At 41.6% G+C, this 20100-nt stretch overlaps 1 protein-coding gene across 2 annotated transcripts in view; it reads left to right on the plus strand.

The window, feature by feature from the left end:
• LMNB1 (lamin B1) overlaps positions 1–17800 on the plus strand; it is a 47378-nt gene extending 29578 nt beyond the window's left edge. The window contains exons 6-11 of one of the 2 annotated variants that reach the window (XM_045838108.1): positions 3717–3937; positions 4767–4992; positions 6407–6511; positions 9741–9860; positions 14508–14612; positions 17142–17800. In XM_045838108.1, the coding sequence (XP_045694064.1) occupies positions 3717–3937; positions 4767–4992; positions 6407–6511; positions 9741–9860; positions 14508–14612; positions 17142–17183 (819 nt within the window). In that variant the 3' untranslated portion in view covers positions 17184–17800. Of the gene's footprint in view, positions 1–3716; positions 3938–4766; positions 4993–6406; positions 6512–9740; positions 9861–14507; positions 14613–17138 lie in introns of both variants that reach the window. The other variant, XM_045838107.1, reaches the window with a different exon arrangement.
• The last annotated feature ends 2300 nt before the right edge of the window (positions 17801–20100 follow it).

Raw genomic sequence — 20100 nt, forward strand, 5'->3', positions numbered from 1 at the left:
CACTTTACACCTCACTCTCTTCAAAGATTTCCTTTTAGGAATATAGCAGATAATCTTTTTTGAAAAGTAGTTTATTTATTTATTTTTAGAGAGAGGGGAAAGGAGGGAGAAAGAGGGAGAGAAACATCAATGTGCAAAGAGAAACATTGATTGGTTGCCTCTCACAAGCCCCCAAGTGGGGATTTGGCCCACAACCCAGGCATGTGTCCTCACTGGGAATTGAACCAGCGACCCTTGGGTTCACAGGCCAGTGCTCAATCCACTGAGCTACACTACCCAGGGTTCAGGTTACTTGATTTTAAATGGTGTTAGGCAGGGCCGAAGGGATTCTTGGAGCTAACTCTTTAGGAAATAGGAGAGGAGCACCTCCTTCGACCAGGCTAGTTTTAAATTTCTCTGTAGTGGGGCAGGGAGTGGGGATCTTTTCCTCTGTTCTTTCCTGATATCAGATCTTACGATAAACAGTATATCTTGAGGAATATCTTTATATTAAATTTTAGCCTTATAAAGATCACTAAAGAGACATAAGCCATCTCTCTTAGTATTTTTCTGTTGTTCATCTGTTTAATAGTGTTTGTTGCTGAGTCATATTGGTTTCATCACGCTGCCTGTTGGGCCACAGAGTTTCCTTTCTGTGATGTGATGCATGTTAGCGGAGGACAGTGCTTCTTAAATTTTGTTTAAGATTGACATAGCCTTTAAAATACAGACTTTAGAAAATATTTTAAAATATTAGATGGTAGCAGCATTATGTTTTGGAGTTAGGAATTTCATATATTCTGTTTCTATCCAGATTTTTTACTTTGGCTGAATTAATTGGTTGGTCAGAAGTCTCTTCGACTTGCAGGATTTCCAGTGGCACTTTAAAAGCCTACCTAATTTTTGTTTTTCTAATACCCAGACTCTGGAAATTGCTCTTGCAGCTAGAGCATAATAAACTAATACAATAAACTGTTATGTACTACAGAATAAAAAATCCAAGACCAGTAGAAGTCAATCATAAAATGTTAGAGTCAGAGATAGGATCTTACAGATAATCTGGTTAGACCTCTTCATTTTCTAAATGTGGATACTGGTTTAGTGAGTACCAAGAGTCTCCTAAGTTGTTAACGGCAGAATTGGGAAGAAAAATCTAGGTCTCTCTCATGTTGCATTCTACGTATTTCACTACATAACAGCTGTAGTGCAGCTATTTAAAATATAATTTAAATATTTGTACTTCAGCTACAGAATAATTCAGGGTAACCTTTAAAATAAAACACTTTAATGCCTACATTTTGATTTTTCCCCATGAAGGAACTCTAGCATCAAAGACAGACAAATAGGGACATTTCGGGGTTTACACATCTAGGCTCAGGTCCTCTCTAAACCTTGTAGCTCATGTCTCTCACCAGCTCCTTTAGGTCCCACCTGTTGCCTGTGCTGTGTGCCTCCCACATGGGACTGACCTGAAGAGACTGATTGAAGAGGAGGCGTTTTGAATTTGGATATTTTTTCTTTTGGAGGAAAGAAAATATAAGAAACCAGAGAGGAAAAAAATAGCTTAGAGCATGTTTTCCTGCAACTGCACGGAAATGCAAGTTCTCGGAGGCAGGGATTATGTTTGGTATCACTCTGAGATGGGTGCCTGCTTCTGCTCTAGAATGTCAGGTGTCACTCTGGATTGTGATTGATTGATTGATTGATTATCCTTAAAACAACTTTTTACTTCGGCATAATTTAGATTTACTAAAAAGTTGGAAATATGGTACAGACAGTTACACCATCTCTCTCACCCAGTTCCCCCCTTTGTTGGCACTTTCTTACCACTGTTTAGATTTCACCACATTTCCTGTTACTGTCATTTTTTGTTCCAGGAACCGCGTCTTCCTAGTCTCTTCTGGCCCGTGAGAGTTTCTCAGGCTTCCCTTGTTTTTCATGACCACGGCAGTTTTGAGGACTAGCTAGGCATCCCGTGCAGTGCCCCCAGTCTGGGTTTATCCAGGTTTATCATGACTAGACTGGGGTCATGTGTTTAAGTGCCCTTTTTGTTACATCATATCCGGGATTACATGACATCCATGCTGTATCATTGGTGATGTTAACCCTTGTAATTGGTTATGGTAGTGTTTGCCAGGTTTCTTCACTGTCAAATTGCCTTTTTCCCCCTTCCCATACTTTGTTCTTGAGAAGCAAGTCACTCAGTGGCAAATCACCGAGTCCACCCCGCTGTCGAGTGTGGGAGAAGGGCAAGGATTCAGCTCCACCCCCTGAGGCAGGGCTATCTGCATCTATTAAATGGGATTCTTAAGTAAACGTTTATTTCTTCTTCCCCTATTTATCACTTTATTCATTCGTTTATATCAGCATGAACCATTGGATATTTATTCTGTACTGGGGGTTATAATCCAGCACTACATTATTTTATTGGCTCGGATTGTTCCAGCGTTGGCCATTGGGAGTTCTGTCAGGTGGCCTACTGGGCCTGGAGCACTGCTTTACTTTCTGACACTATCGAACGGAAGATACCGCAGGCTCGTCTTGGATTTTTCCGGCCCTCTTGAGGGCAGAGCTAGGTAATACATGCATGTATGCTAATCCGAGTTTGCACACTCGTTTGTCTACCTATATTTATATTAAGCTAAACACAAGTTCATACTGATGTCTCTGACTCATACTCTGTACCTCAGAGTTCATTTTAGGCTTCTTTTCTTGCTTATCTGTAATTTTTCTTTCTGAGAGTAAGAAACCCGGTTTCTGCTATCCTGTTTACTTATTTTTTCAACCCTAGTACACATAACGAGCAGTTTCAATTTTTTTTACCTATGTCCCTGTGAGGAATAAATCTACTCTTTAGAGTAGTATTCCTACACAGTGCAGAGCTCTTCTTTTATCTCCAATTTTCCAGACTTAATTTTTGCACTAGGCACCTTTTCCGTCCTGCTCCAGTGCAGCTATTTGTGATTCCAGGGGCTAAGCTGTATCCATCAGTCTTTGTGAGGTGATTGCCTTTGTCACTTTCTGAGGCTGCTGAGATGAATTCTGTCTTGGAGAAATATAGAAGAATAATTACCTAGTGAAGCACAAGGTTTCTAAGATGAACTTTCTGGTTTAGGATGGGTAATTTCTCATTTCTTAAATATCAGATGTAAAGTGTTTACATTTAAGTGGTATCTCACAGACGGCAGTGTGTTGTGTGGTGTTCGCGTGCCGACTGGGCAGAGCGGCACAGGGGCCCTGAAGGGCTAGCATGGCCCCGAAAGGGAAGCGGGAACCCCCTTTCTTCGTTCCCTAGACAGTTCCAGCAGTTCTGCAGAACTTACCCTTGTTTCTTTTGTCCATGAGTTTCTTTTTAGCTCTTGACTTTCGTTAATTTATACTTCTGAGTTCAAAGGCTTATAGGGGAGCCAGGCTTGACTTTTATTAAGACCACAGTTTAAAATTTTATTTTATTTGGCCAAATGCAGAAAAATTATATGTATGTTTATAGCACATTTGATCAAGATGTCTTTGTTTTTAGGAATTTTATAAGCCAAAATTTCCCTGCAGGCTATGTTTTTATTGGAGGAATTTTGGTTTTTAATTTCTTAAAATCAAAATCTCTCTTATTCTGTTAGATATTCCTTAGGGTCCTATTTGTTTACTAGTCCAGGAAGTGGTTTATGGTTTAAAATAGCTGCCTTGTGCAAACGTGGGGATGTTCCTAGAAAGTAAGTGTGTTTCCCTTGAATCTGAAGTCTAGAGCATGTTTGGAGAGGATTCAAGAGTTGGAGGACTTGCTTGCTAAAGAAAGAGACAACTCTCGGCGCCTGCTGTCTGACAAAGAGAGAGAGATGGCTGAAATACGGGATCAGATGCAGCAACAGCTGAGTGATTATGAACAACTTCTTGATGTGAAGTTAGCCCTGGACATGGAAATCAGTGCTTATAGAAAACTCTTAGAAGGTGAAGAAGAGAGGTGAGTAACTTACGTGTCACCCTACCTCATAGCCTCTTCTTTGCCCCACCCCTTTATATTAAAAAAAAAAAAGTAGATGGGATTGAGTTTTATTTTAAAACAATTAAGCAACTCTACATATTTTCTCTGTCATTTCTTCTAACACCTACGTGTTGAGGTCTAGGCATATACCTCAGCAACAACTGTTGCTCAAGCAGTCTTTCCTATTATTATTATTATTAGTTAAATATGCTGAACAGTGTCAGGATGGAGCCTTTCCTTTGGATTTAAAATGTTTTGATAATTTAATATGTTGTAAAATATCAGATTTGCCGGAAGAGACTTTATACTTATTTTTCAAATATTGTGATTGTTGAATCTTTTTAACACCTGTTCTCAGAAAAAAGTTCCAAAGGAAAAGTATGTGATTTAGAATAAAAAACCATTCAATTTCAATATTGCGTACACTGTGACTGTAATTTTGTAAAAAAGAAAAGACAGACATGACAATACTAAGTGCACTAAATCTAACAGTGTTTGCGGGAGCATGATGGTAGGTGGGATGATTTCCTCCCTGTTTTCACAACCTCTTCTGCATTATGGTTATATTCTGTTCATGGGGAAAACATTCAAATTACTATTTAAAAAAAAAAAAACAAAATAAAATTGATGGTGGGCATCCTAACCCAAAGAAGTTTATCTTAGTTAAGATGGACACTGCCTTTGTCTAAGAGATCATCAGTAATGCTTTGCTTTAGAAAGGCCACCTGCACGGTACTAATATCCCATTTTTTAAAGATGGAAGGGCATCTGTGTTTCACAAGCCCAACGTCCTACTTTTCCTGTGCAGACTGAAGCTCTCTCCAAGCCCTTCTTCCCGCGTGACGGTGTCACGAGCATCCTCAAGTCGCAGCGTGCGCACGACCAGAGGGAAGCGGAAGAGAGTCGATGTGGAGGAGTCAGAGGCGAGCAGTAGTGTCAGCATCTCTCACTCCGCGTCAGCCACTGGGAACGTCTGCATTGAAGAGATAGATGTTGATGGGAAGTTTATCCGCCTGAAGAACACTTCTGAACAGGTGAGAAACAGGCCCGCTGTTTTTCCCAGCAAGGCTTTGCTGATGGGTGGGCTATCTTGCAATTGTAATGACTCCTCAGCAGTTACGTGGATTCAGTAGTCTTCACTTAAATTCACAAAGAAAATATAAATTAAAATAGCAGGGGGAAGAGGAGTTGATGCTCTTAGTAGTTTAAAGATTTTCTTCGTTAGCCCTTTACTAAAGAGCCAGGGCTTTTTTTTTTTCTCTCACTTCTGGCCATTTTGTCACAGTGGCCTTCCTGAGGATGAATTATTGTTACTCCCTGCCCTACCCAGGTTTCTGAAAATTTTGGAGTGTGGGTGTAAGTGGTGGGTATTCTTTTGTGAAAGGCAGGAAGTACAAGCCAGACTCTGATATATGCGGGAAGTGTTTTCCTCTCTGAATGAATGAATGAATGGATGCTAATGATTTAACTTATATCAAGAATAGTATTAAGCCCTATCTTGAAATTACTTGTTTAAAAGTAAACATAAGATATTCAAGGGAGTTCTGGAGTTTCGAGCTGGGGCTTCAAGTGGTGAAGGTTCTCCCTGACTAGGCATCGTGGAGCTGGGGGCTCCGAAGGGTGTGAGAGGATGCTGGAGGCAGGCAGGTCTGCAGTGCAAGGGCATGAACACTCTGGCGTGTGGAGGAAGAAACAGTTTGGATGGGCGAAGGAGCACTAGCAGTCCTGATACTAAAGGACAGGCCCTCAGCCTCAGTCATGACTTTAACTGCTGAAGAACAGAGTAGCCTCTGTTTGCTCCACTGTTACAGTTTGGCTGTGTTTCAGAAGGCGCACAGCCCTGCTTGGAGCTGTTCCGAGGCTGGCTCTCAGCCTGGTTTATTCTTGTCTTTGAAGAAAGTCTGTGAGCCAGGGGAGCTGATCACCTTTATGTCCTGTGCCTTCCCTCAGGTGTCAAGCAGGCCTGGGCAGCTGGGGGCCTCGAGGTGGTCCTTGGGCCTGGCTTGTGGTGCCATTCACCCTTTGTGAGTCCCTTCTACTTTTAGTTGAGAGAATGCAGTGTGGGCAGACATGGTACAGATGCAAAACAGAAGAGATGTCCTCTCTTCCTTCTGTTTCCGAGCTTAAATTAATCAAGTGTTAGATGTTTATCATTATGATTATGATAGGTGTGAATTTAAAAGACCCACGTGATCTAGCAGAAAAGACCCCTTTCTTCCAGTTTTGCCCTCTTTAAAATTAGGTACCTTAATCGTTTAAACTGCAACATTGTCAATGTTACTGTTTTGCCGAATGACAAAGCCACGTTTTCTTTTTCTAATAGGAAAGTATGAATAACGTGAAGTCAGTCATAAAGCTAGATTAACTACCTATATAGATTCATTTATTTGATTGTTCCATAACTCTCTGTATTTGAAGTGACCTTTTTTTATTTTGTTTTGTGAATAGGATCAACCAATGGGAGGCTGGGAGATGATCAGAAAAATTGGAGACACATCAGTCAGTTACAAATATACCTCAAGATATGTGCTGAAGGCGGGCCAGACTGTTACAGTAAGTGAATTTATTCATCATTTAACTTCATTGTCTTAGCTAACTGTTCAAGTAATTCAGGAAAATTTTTGGCTTAAAGAGAAGCATTTTAGAACTGGGCATTAATAATGTCTTTGACATTATTAAGGAATCATGCATGCTGTTAAAGATTTTTAAAAGTTTTGTGTTATTGAAAGTGGCAATTGTCTATTAAAAGTGAAAGAATTGACCTATGAATTCTTTTTATTTTGTCTATGCTAGTAGATATAAAACAGCTATCTCTTGATTGATCATTGTGGCCCAGGGCAGTTCAGAAGGTCCTGCCTGGTGTTAAAAAACAGTTAGGAAGATAATCTGTTCTTGCGAGGAGTCTGCCCCGAAGCAGCAGTTGGTAGTCTCGGAGGAGCCTCAGAACCATAGTGTTTTGTTGTCCGGCCTCACCTCACCCTTAGTCGCCCTTTCCGGTGTTGGGATAGGGACCTACTTGCATTTTGTTTTTTATTTTTATTTATTTTTATTTTTAGAGAGAGGGGAAGGGAGGGAGAGAGACATCGATTGGTTGCCTTTTGTATGTGCCCCAACTGGGGGCTGAACCCACAACCCCGGCATGTGCGGTGGCTAGGAATTGAACCAATGACCTTTTGCTTTGCAGTACGACACCCAACCAACTGAGCCACGCTGATCAGTACCTACTTGTGTTTCCAACAGAAGTCAGTCGGTGATAGGCACTGTTGTAAAGAGTCAGTCCTTTAAAACTTATTTTAGCACAAGTTACATGTAGTTTTTACATAGTGTCAAAGGTTCTAGATTTAGAAAGATGGGCTATGTGCCATTCTGATTCTATTTTGAGTTCTAAATGGTTTTCTATGTGGTTCTGAGATACCATATCTTTGATAGTTAATATCATTTGCTCATTTTTTAGAGAAGTACACTTCATAGATCAGACACAAGGTTTCTTTGCCTTTGCTAAGTAAGTAGATTTAGCAAACAATAATATATGTTAGCTTTGATAGCGATTTTAAAGAAGTCACTATTTTCATCCTAAAGAATGTAGAGATGGCTGTCTTTTTATCCATTCTTTTTTAAAATTATTAAACACGTTTTACATTTTGATTGCTATAAACCTAGTTAGTGTATAAGATCAAAGGCTGAAGAGGTTAGAACTTCTCTTTTAAAAAGTATTCGTAGAGCTTGATGCCACATTGTGAAAATATCACATGCTAATTTTATAATAATGAGTAAAAATGGGAACAAATGTCCTAACGACATTATCCTTTCTTCTCCTTAGTAATTACTATAGTGAGAGAAAATTGTTCAGTCTTATATGTCTTATGGAAACTGCATAATGTAGTGGAAAGTATCTAACATTTTAATTCAGAAGATTCAGATTTGAGAGTGCTCTCTATCTCTTTAAAGTAATGGGAAACCATTATGCCAATCATCTTCGTTTCCCACTGCACATAGTTCCGCAGGGACTAAAATAGATACTAGTCTATAGGGCTAGTGGAAAACTCAATTATGATACAAGATAACGTAATACGTGTTTTTCCCTAGTCAGTGGCATTAAATGTGAGAAGTTTTTGGGGACATGGTAGTTTTAAGTGATTGTTCTATAAAATCATAGAAGGCAGTAGCAAAGACGAGCTTAAAACTCTAGAACAGAAATAAGAGCTACATATGTAATTTTAAATTTTCTTGTAGCCACATTTAAAAAAAGTAAAGAAATATGTGAAATTAACTTTACTACTGCATTTTATTTAGCTCAGTATATCCACAATATTATTATTTCAACATGTGATCAATATAAAAAATCGTGTCTGATATTTTAACTTTTTTCCAAACTGCGTCTTCCTGCTTCCTGGTGTCGTCTAGCAGGCCTCAGTCTGGACCAGCCCTGTCCCAGGCGCTCACGAGCCACACTTGGCTGCCGTATTGAACAGTGTTAGGTTATATTAGCCTAAATCAGTCATCCGTGAGATGATTGATGTTTTGGTTATTATTCGCACTAAACCAGCTGTGTGGTTCCATGTGGACTAGTGACCAGCGTGGCTCGCAGTTAGTAAAACACTGCCATTCCACAGGATCAGATTTCTTCTGGCGGGTGCTCCCTGGGCCTTTGCATTTGTCATGCTGATGGAGACTTGAAGCTTCAAGTGAGCTGCTAAAGAGGAAGGAGTCTCCTAATCAAGAATTCGTACATTTTTTTTCTCATTTAAAAATATCCCTGCCTATACCATCTCCAGTCTTCTTTTGCCATCAGATTGCCTGTTCTGTTGTAAAGCAATTTATGGGGGTAGAGAACTTTCCCATTTCCATATGATCTTTAGAAAGATCAGGAATACTAGCGGTGTCCCTGCAGATGAGGACACTGAGGTTCATAGAGCTCTAGTGCTTTGTCCTGGATTCAGACCTGCACTTTCTACTCTAATGTTTTCTCCACTTCACCTGTACTCTTCTGCCAACAAATACATTAAAAATATGGCAGGATTTTTTATGCTGTTGAGAAGGAAAGTGTAAATATTTTCTTTGTTTTGCATATTTCAATAGCAGTCATATTGTCCATTGACTGCTGGTGATGCATCCATTTCCTGTATTCTTTTTGAAGCTCAGTTTCACACACTCTGTGGTGTTGTGACGCTGTTCCTGGTTGGAGGCATACCAGTTTCCATGAGAATTCTCCATAGACTTTTTGCTGTAGAAGGTTTGAGAGAAGTTAGTCATCTCCTCAATTCCTGCTCCAGGACGCTGTAGGACAGATACTATGGGAAGGGGTCGAAGGCTCCCTCAACAGGAAGGTGGGCCCATAAAACCCATGGAATAACAGAGTGCTAACACTGAGAGCTCTTATTCACTGAGTGGGCCAGCCACTGCATGCGGGTGATCACTTGTTCTTGATGATAGTCTCATGTTTTAAAGGTACCGTTTCTGTCCCATGGTATGAAAGACAAAAATAAGGTCACTTTCTCAAGGTTGGCAGACATGTAGAAGAGCTAGGATGTGAATGTAAGCAACTTGACTTTGGAGCCCTGTGTCGTCATTTTCATTTATCAGATGAGGAAGCTAAAGCCTCCTCATCCAGATAAGTTCTGTGGCTTCTCCTTGACACAGCTACTTAATATAGCAAGTCTGAAGCTAGGACACAGTTCTGAGACTTAGAATCAGTCCTATAAGCTATTCAACTCTCATCATAGTGCTGTCATCACTGGCCTGTGGGATAGCTGGGTAGACTGATGGCCTTTTCTCCCCCCAGATCTGGGCTGCAAACGCTGGTGTCACAGCCAGTCCTCCAACAGACCTCATCTGGAAGAACCAGAACTCCTGGGGCACTGGTGAAGATGTGAAGGTTATACTGAAAAATTCTCAGGGAGAGGTAAGCCATTTTATCAGGACCACTTCCGTGTCAGTTTCACCCAAAAGTTCATCACAGCAAATAGGATTGCTTTGCAAAAACCAAATTGAAATACAAAGTTAATCAATTGCTTAAATCAGACCCTGGCTGCCTGGAGCGGACTTCTGATTTTAGGAATGAAATGTGAGTGCATAAGGGAGCATGATTGTTACCACAGGGCCTAGAATCTCCACTGCACATTGGGTTTGTGCCTTTACGTAAGTTCCTTCACCTCTCTTAGTTTACTTTAAAACAGAATTAAGACCACATAAATGAGATAATTTTGATATAATGAGAATGCTATAAATGAGACAATCCTGGGAGATGCTTGGAACAGCATCTGGCCTCTAGTCAGGGGTCATGTTTTTAACCTTGTCACCAAGCTCTCAGAGTGTTTGTGAAACTTTGGATTTGAAGACTGTGGAGTTTGAAGATCTGTTTGATGTGTTTGTTTTCAACATGTCAGTCCCAGAGTTCTTGTTAAAGAACCTTACCTGTCCCCAGCTGTCACGTAAAGTCACTCTGCTGCCCTCCGCCCCCCCTCCCCCCCCACGCACAGGTGATGAAGGTATCTGTGAGGATGGCGTGGTCTCAGGGCGGACCGCAGTGCTCCCGTGGGGCTTCTCACTCTCCTCGCGCCGGGCCGGGCGCAGACCTCGCGCCCTGCGCGGTGCTGGTCGGGTTGTCCTCTCTCACTAGAGTAATGAGTACATGGAGGTGTTCTGATTTTATTTTATTTATTTTATTTTTTTTGGCAGTATGCCTGGTACATAATAGGCATTCAGTAAGAATTTATTAGATAAATTTTTAAAAAAATATCAAACATGGGCCCTCACTTAGGTTCAGAGAAATAAAGTAATTAATAGCATTCATTATGAGCTCTGAGGTATTTCCGCAAGAAGTCCTGTGCCTGGCCACCCTCCTACCCATCCCCACTGCAGACTCGTGCTGATGGTGAGACGGCTCTGTGTAAGGAATTCACTGAAGAATGAAGAGTGGCCCTCATCTCAGACTGAGGCTGTGGATGAAACAGCATCCGATTTTCTTCTCTGTGGACCTCAGTATAGTTGTGTGATACTTTTGGGTGCATCTGGGGGATTCACCTCCAAATACCAGCTGGGTTCTCAGGGTGGGGGAGTGTTTACAAAATGCTTTCAGTAATTCACAGACTTCAAGGTGCTAGATCTTCCTCCTGCTGTCTGTGCAGAAGCTGAAGCCCTTGCTCGCGGCCTTCAGCACTGGGATCCTTCCCAGCCGTCGCTGGTGCTGCCACCGAAGTGCTGGGATTACTGTGGCTCCTGTGCTGCTCGTTGCCCCAATAACTGAAATGGGCTGAGTACACATCTCTTTCACAACATTGTTATGAATGGTGACTTGCTCCGGTTGAAAAGCAGTATTATAAGGTGGATGAAATAGGCTTTTCTGAGCCTTGGACTCTAGTTACCATCTGTAGCATTTTTTTCTGTGTGAAAATGTGTTCTAAGTTACAAGTAACCTAAACAGGAGGATATTTGGAATGCAGCAGGTTTAAAAGCCCACACAATAGATACAATGATGTGAACAAAGCAGATGCCATAACATGGGATATGCCTTGAGGTAGTATTATCGGTGACATCTCCATAAAACTAACTGAAGCTCTTACTTCCCTTCATAATTCAAACCACCAACTCCCAGACCTTTGTTGGTTTGTCTGTTTTAACAAACTTGGCTTCCTCTATTAAAGGACTTATGTCGGAAGCAAGGTCAGTATCACAACGTAGTTATTTATTTCTGTGATTGCCAGAGGAGTACTTTTGGCACCTATTTAATTCTGTAAGACCATGATTATTAGTAGGTCCCAGACCATATTTGCAACAGTCTCTAATTACCACCATAAAGACCACTTTTCTGTAAGATTGAAGGTAATTGGTTTAAGTCAGTTTAATTTTCTATGTATATTTTCTTCTTGCTGAGTCATTGAAAATATCAGAAAACCCAATGAAAGCCAATTAAACTGGCTTTAAAATAATGGGAATATGTGGGTTCGTAAAACCAAAAATCCAGAGATAGTAGGCTCCATCCGTTGGCTCACCAACTGTCCCCAAGCAACGTTCTGTTGTCTCTGCTTCCCCAGTGGCCTCCCTGCTGGCCGCTCCTTGAGGCGCACGGTTTCTGGCTGGCTTGGGATGGGAGAGGGCGTCTTCCCCGGGAGGCCCTTGTCCTGGGCTTCAGTCTCACAGAACCGGCTTGGGTCACATGCCCACCTCTCAACAGCCCTGGAGTCAGGAGGACAGAGCTGGTGGAGCCTGCACCTCCTTCCCTCGCCACAGCTGGGTCACACTCGGCTCCTTGTGACACACACATCTTTTACCTCCGCGGCAGAGACGAGTATCCAGGGGAAACTGGGCGCTCTTACTGAGACATGAGGGAGGGGGTGCTAGATGATTAAAAACAGCAAATGTCACAAAGATAAATAAAATGTTTTTGTATGAGGGAAATGAAAAAATAAAGCACTCTGCCTGTACCTTGTAGAATATAGCCATAACTGCAACTTTTGCATATGCAAATGATTACATGTGTATACAGAGGCATCATAGCTTAACAGTCAGCTCCTCCATGAACAAAAACTGCCCTGACTTGTAGCATTTACTGATTTGTGTGGTATAACTACCCCCACCGTGGAGGGTTCAGGCTACCAACAAGCCGTCTCGGAGCACAGAGGTGTGACGAGATGAGCATACCAGCTGCTCCGCAAGCCGGCCGCTGCACCGCTGCGGAGGCGGCGCGCTGTGTGCGCCGGGGCCGCCCAGAGCTCGGTTTGTGCGGAGGCCGCCCACGCGTGCCTTTCAGGGCACTCACAGGGTCGGGTGTCTTGCTGAGAGGAATTATTTTGGTAAAGACACTTATCTCTTAGCACCGTGAATAACAACAATTTCCTAGGCCTAAACCTAACAACTTTTGATTTTAAATTTGTTCTATTATTTTTCTGTCTAAATTTTTAGGCAGTGTTTAGCTCATTCCTTTTCCATACAGGCTTTCTGCATTAGAGTAACTGGTTGTCAAGTGTTATCAAATGAGAAGTGTTTACCTGAAGGCTTGCATTGAAAGTAGTTATGTTGAAGTAATTCAAAATTAATAAAGTTGGGCAAGTTGCTATTTTCCTAAGCTTCTCGTTGGAGGCCAGTAGTCTCACTGCATCTGGGCTTCAGGTTCCAGTGTTTCCATATGGGATGTGTGCCCTGGCATGGGCTGCTGGAAGCTAGGATGTGAGGATTCTGTAACAGATTTTGACTTTTTTCCCCTTATTTTAAGATGAGTTGAAGAAACCTGGGTACTTCGAAAGCTTTTTGAGAATCTTTTCTGTTTTGCATGCTACCATTTCCCAATTGATATCTTGGTTCAAAGAATTGTAATTGATCTAAAGATTCACAGATTTTTTTAAACAAAAATTAGTGCTAATTTGGTTAAAGCAGGAAGATACTCGTGAAAATAGCTATTTGTATGTGTAGTCATAGACTGATATCACAGAATTGAAGTTTCTGGCTAACTGAGAGACTCAGAATGGTCCATTTTCTCTGGCCCTGCAAAAAAATTATCAAAATTCCCCACAAAATACTGTACTACCTTACTTTAATTCACAGATGTATTCTCGGACATATTAAAAAATGAAGTCTCATTTCTGTGACACTTTTGGTTTTCTTCCTCTGCCATTTGACACTAGCTGGCCTGTGTCAAAAGTCAGACAAACTCTCACTGACATTACTTTAGTGCCTTGCTCTTCCTCTAGAGGAGTTATCTTCCTTGAGTGATCCTAGCATATGGGACGCAGTGTAATGAGATGCTCTGCAGAGCTCTCCGGCACACTCTTTGACTTGCTGCCAGATCATCAGGTTAGCTCCGTGCTTAAAACAAAAAACATAAACAAACAATACTGCAATTCTGTTAGCCAGCAGCCTCTGCAGGAGGGTCATCTGTGTTTGAGTCTTTCAGCAGAAAATGGAAGTGGTTACTTTCTGTCCCACCGCCAGGCAATGACAAGAGGTCTGTTTTATGTGTGGAATACAGAGCATATAACTTCACCAGTATGTTATTAGTAAATAGTGCTCACTGGTCTTGATTCCGTTTCATTCAAGTGGAGCTGGTTGCGGAAGAAATGAAAGGAGCGCGTCCTTTTCATCTCCCTGGGCAGCTGGTCCCGGTGCTGCCCCGGTCCCTGGGATCGCAGCAGTTGGCCTGTGACTTCATTCTATCCAGCATTTATTTAGCGCCTTCTCTTTGCTCGGCGCCAGGCGAGAGCTTTATACTCAGTATTCCTGTTGAGTGTGAAAAGAATTTAGTGTGCCAAATCATTTATAGAATTCTTAGTGGCAGAATGGGATAAAAAGCAGTGGAAACTTCTCAGCAGGCATTTCAAATTGGATACCAGTAGCCCCCCTGCAGGGAATATTGAAGATCTAAGAACTGCTACTAATTATGCAAAAAATTCCTGTTCAGCAGCTAAAGCTACTGATAAACTACTTAAAAAATTTTTCGCCCTGATGTAGGACTGCTACATCTTAAACTTAAGTAAAGATAAGTTTTCCCTTCCCTCTCAACCTTTGTGATTTTATGTGTGGCTTTAACTTATCATCAAACTACTCTTGCGTTTAGGAGGTTGCTCAAAGAAGTACAGTCTTTAAAACAACCATACCTGAAGAGGAGGAGGAAGAGGAGGAAGCAGCTGAAGTGGCTGTCCAGGAAGAATTCCGCCCACAGGTATTACTTCAGTATATTTGCTTTTAGTTTTATTGACAGAATTACATGAAAAGAAAAACCAGTAGTGGAGTTGGGTTTCTCCTCGTACTTGATGAGCCGGCCCAGTGGCCTCCAAGTGGGGTTTGTTTTTCCGGGGGACACAGTCACGGTAGTACATTGGGGTCCCGTAAGAATGTGTTGCCTGCCTTTTCAAAACATTTTTTTCTCATTATATCCAATTTCAGTTTTGTCTTTTGTTTTTTAATATACATAATGTTATGGTAGGACATGCATAACACTTATGAATAAGTGTATATAAATTAGACTGCATGCTTAAAATTATTTACCTAAGGGTTCTGCGATTGAGAAATTTACATCACTCAGTTAGAGTAAGCATCTGCGTGTAAACTTAAAAAAACAAAGAGCAATATTCAAATTCAGTATGAAAGAAAATTGTTACTATATTAAGTTCCTAATCATCTAATTTTAAGATAGATTTTTAGCTGATGCTTGGGTTTTTGAGAGTGCTTGAAATAAAGGAGCTTCAAATTTGAGTTTAATTAATTAAATTGGAATTATTAATAACTAATGAGCCTTCAGTTTATGTTCTCAAGCTGTTTGAGTCTGATCATTAATCAAAATTCCTATCCTTATAAAACTTCGTCTTTAGATTTAACTCCGGTTGTTTGCTTTATTAGTCCCAATCCTGCTCCAAATGAACACATCTTGTATGTTTATCCCCCATGTTTGGGAGCCACTTGAGGTAGGATATATGAGGTAGAATGAGTTTTTGGTTGAATACTTCATACATTTCAGGGAATATTTAAGAACAGATACTTTAGACTTGGCTTTATCAAGAAGCAGGCATGGGATCCATTTCCTGCCCTTAATGAGAAGGGTTATAACGACTAGAAGTAAGAGAGATTCAGGTGTGAGACCAGTGGCTCAGACCATGAGGTGTAGTAGGTCAGATACTGGAGAACGCTCTCCGGGCCTCCGGGACAGTTGAGAAGAACCCCGGGAAATATGCTTGTCCAGTATTTTGAAGGATGGGCAATTATTTGGGTATGAGAAGCAGATGATGATGTTCCAAGGGTGTTTGAATTATTTGTTTTTGCATTAAAAAATCACCTCAAAACTTAGTGGCTTAAAAGTGTGATTTCTTACTTCCCATGATGCTGTGGTTTGGGCTCAGCTGGGAAATTTTTTTGCTCCGCATGATGGAGACTGCAGTTAATCATGCAGCTGCATTCAGGTAGAGCTTGGCTGGGGCTGGAATGTCCACCATATCTCTTTCTGTGGCTTTTAATGATTCGTTTAGCTCAAGCTCTACAACATGGCAGCTGGCTTCCAAGAGGGGGAAGACAGCACTGATCTCTTCCAGGCTAGGTCCAGGACTGGCACGGTGTCCCTTCCACTGTGTTCTCTTAGAGGAGTTACAAGGCCAGTTCCTGGGGAAGGTCTTGAAGAGTGCAGAAGAGTCTGCATTCTTTCTTATGTGAATGGTGGCAAAGAATTTGTGACAATCTTTAATTCATCGTAGGGGATATGGCAAGACTTAAGCACAAGATATGTCTGTGCGTCCAGCTGTACTGTAGGGTGTGTGAGCTAGGCAGAGTTGGAAGGTGGGTGTTCAATCGACATAGTCTGGAGTGCCCAGGCACGTAGCTGCTGCAGACCTTGGAGCAGAGGAAGAAATTGAAACGGCGTCAGAGGCATTGACTCTAGAAGGGAGATTGCAGGGACATTGAGGGGCTATTTAAATGGAGGTTCTTGTGCTCGCTTCGGCAGCACATATACTAGATGGAGATTCATTAGGCACAGTGGCTGAACTTGAAGATGAAAGAAGAAAAACAGGAGTTAAAGATATATGAAGTTTTAACTTGTGTAATCAGAGAAAATAATGATATCAAGGTTCAAAAGAGGGAAGATGGAAGGGCAGATTGGCTCGTTTGACTTCACATTAGAAAATGAGTCCAGTGGCCTTTCGAGTTGACGAGAAGTTTTTTGGTGACCTTCACATTCGAGAATGAACCCAGGGCAGATGCTTCAGGATGTGAAAGTTGATCCAGCTGCGTGTTCTCTGGCGGGTGGTTCAGAATGGGGTCCACCTGTCTGGTTCCTAAGTTATCCTCACACAAGGATGTTAGTGGGCAGTGGTTTTCAACTTCAGTTGCATGTTAGAATTACTTAAAATTAGGAACTTTAAAATTGTGTATAAATAGATTCTCTGGCTGTAAATGTGATGTATACAATTACTTACTAATAATTACACAGTGTTATGCCAAAAAAATTGTATATAAATAGATTCTCATTAAATTGATCTGGGGGCCTACCTGAGGGTTTTTTTAAGCTCCTTAGGATCTAACTGTGCAGCTGCAGGTGAGAGTCACTGTCCTGGCAGCCGAGGGCGTGTTCTGGGGGAGTGTCCTGAGGAGATGGTTAACCAGGACAGTGAGAGAGGATAGGTAAGATTCGTGGTGACTTTTATTTTAAAATACCGTGATCCATTTTCTTAGTGCTGTCTTTTCTTTCTGTTTTCTTCAGCAGGGAGCCCCGAGAGCATCCGAAAGAAGCTGTGCAATTATGTAAACTTCTCAAGTCAACTGTCTTCCTTGAAATAAAGAAGTATGGTAATCCTTACCTACATACAGTGCAGAGCCTTCTCCGAAGCACAGAATATTTTTATATTTCCTTTATGTGAATTTTTAAGCTGCGAATCTGATGGCCTTAATTTCTTTTTTGACACTGAAAGTTTTGTAAAAGAAATCATATCCATACACTTTGTTGCAAGATGTGAATTATTGACACTGAACTAACTGTGTACTGTTTGGAAAGGGTCCCTCAAATTTTTTGGCATTTTTTGTATGTATGTGTTTTTTTTAAGTTCTTATGAGAAGAGAAAGGGGGGTCAATAAACCACTGTGTGTCTGGGCATAATCTGAAGATTGCTCTCCTGGATTGGCAATCTGCTCTTGATTATCCTCTGCTATATATAACGGTGCTGTGAGGGAGGGGGGAGCATTTTTCAATATATCGGAGTTTTGTAATGAGATTTTTTGTAATAAACAATCAAGGCTACAATTTTTTTTAATAGAAAAGAGAAATTTTGTAAGATGGCAATATTAAACCTAATCATGTAAGCACTCTGGATGAAGGATTCCACAAAACTTTGTTTTATGGTTACTTCTCTTACATTCTTAATTTGGGAGGGGAGTGGGGGAGGGGTGGGGAGGGTTTCTCTTAAAATGCGTTAGTTGTGTTTTTTTTAAGATAGTGTAACTTGCTTAAATTTCTTATGTGATATTAACAAATAAAAAGCTGTTTTAATATTAATCTACTGTCTTGTTAAACTTGTGCTCAGAGCTTTACTCTTTTTAGTTTATTTAGCGATAAGACCTTTCCAAATGGGAACGCAGATGAGGGAAGACACTGAAGAAGACACTCCTTTTAGAGGAAGAATGGAAATTTTATTTCTAGAACCTAGTTTTACTGTCTTAAAATAGGGAGGTGAAACTGATTAAAAGGCTCCTTTTGGAGGGTTACGGTATGAAGGGTAAGAAACTCAGGTAGGCATGTGCTGTGGTGGGGTGCCTTTGCTAGGCATGGTGGTAATTGGGGTGTCATTTGTTACGGGTTTTAGGAATTTTATCCTGTGATTGCTTTAGTTACGTGAGTTCACCTTGTAGGAATATCTGAGCCATATCCACCAGATGATAACGTTTCAGAAGCTAACCCCAAGTCTGTTGCTTTCCTCCTGAAATATTCCTGCAGTGAGCTGCTCAAAGACTAGCAGCTTTCACCTGCAAATAACTCACAAAGTCCCAGCACCACTGCGCTCTGCAGATTTACTGCACACTCTGGTGCCGTCACGGACACAAGATAAATGCCGAGTTAGAGCGTCTGTCTGCCACAGCAGATGAAATGATAACTCCTCAACGCAGATTTATCTTCCAAGCGAGGCTGGCAAGGCAGTGTGCGGCCACTCTTGATTGTGAAAGATGTTGCCACAAGATGGGGTTCTTGTCATCAAAATTCACTCCAGGTACTTGATTGCTGGATAAATTAGGTTATAGAAACCAACACTTTTTAAATTAGTTCAGAATTAAGAAAAATTGGCAGTTGTGATTCCAAAGCGTAGTATTATGCCCTAGTGAAATTTCTGTTCTGAGTTTTCTGCCCCTGGAGGTGTGGGCAGCAGACTGTGGAGGCAAGCCAGACTGACACACCCGAGACTAGAGGCTAACCTGACGTTTCCGAAAGCGAGCTGCACCGCCGGCACTCTCCGCAGAACCCTGGAGGGGCCGTAGCACGTGCTGCCTCCCTGCATGTTAAATGTGTCTCCTTATCGATGAAGCTGAATGAGGTAGGTAGCATATAAAATTGCATATTGAACCATTTTATAACAAGCATGAGTCCCTCACCCAGCTTTTGCCTTTTGTCTTCAATTATGTTGTTTCGCCCCTAGTTTTACTCAGATTTATTTTTATTCCTCACATTCAGCTCTCAGTTTTCTTCATGTAAGGAAATTCTGAATGTTCTCATTTTGTTGACTGTTATCTCATCTCCATGCACTGTTATTCCCTTCTGGGATTTCTCTTAGACTGCTATTGAATTCATCCTTTTTCATGTGTTTTAGATTTCTCTGTGCTGTGTTCTCAGTAACTGCTTTGGATTTATCTCACTGATTCTGTTCTGAGCCCTGGAATCTGCTTGCTCTGTCCATCGGGTTTCTAATTTCATTCGCTCTACTTCTCATTTCTGAAACTGCCTTTGATTCTTTTTTGAACTTGCCTGCTCTTTTTTCAACTTATTTTTTCATTATAGTTTCTATGTGTTAAAAGTTATTGTAATATATTCATGTTCTAGTCTCTAATTCTTTTTTCTTGAATTCTTGGGGGTGCTGATTTTTCTCTTAGCCGCACTTCTGGCTCTCCCCAACGGGCTGTGCTCCCTCATGGGGGTTTTAGCCCTGTGAGCTCATCTTCAGTGAGCGTTTGCTTTCTGAGTAGTCCACGTCCCAGGGTTTCGATGGTGCTGCTACAGAGTAATTTGGGGTTTTCTGGGCCAGCTCCCCAGTGATCGTGATGGCTCGGACCTTTTCTGTTTTCTCGCCCTGTGGCAGTGAAAACCCACGGCGACACTGTGCATGGGCGCACTCTGTTTCACAGGTAATGGCCACCTCCCTGAGCCCCAGCCTAAGTCGGCCGTTGCTCTCGGCTGGCAGGCGCCGTGCTGGTGGGTGAGGGGTGGGGAGCAGGGGACGGCTCCACGCTTGGCTCCTGCCCCCTGGCCCCTGCCCCCCAAGGCTCATATTCCAGACTTTCACTTCAGTTCTTTATTCCTTTATGGTGTCTGGACATTTCTTGTTTTCTTAAGCTTGGCTCTGTAGTACAACAAACATTTAATTCTACTTTACCAGTTTTATAGTGGAAGGAGGAAAGGGTTGTCCTCGCCAGTGTAGCCCGCCATCATGTACTTGCGTGTGTGTGTGTGTGTTTGTAAGAGA

Source organism: Phyllostomus hastatus, unplaced genomic scaffold (genome assembly GCF_019186645.2).
Source record: "Phyllostomus hastatus isolate PE091 unplaced genomic scaffold, TTU_PhHast_1.1 phas_contig_254, whole genome shotgun sequence".
NCBI classification, from domain to species: domain Eukaryota; kingdom Metazoa; phylum Chordata; class Mammalia; order Chiroptera; family Phyllostomidae; genus Phyllostomus; species Phyllostomus hastatus.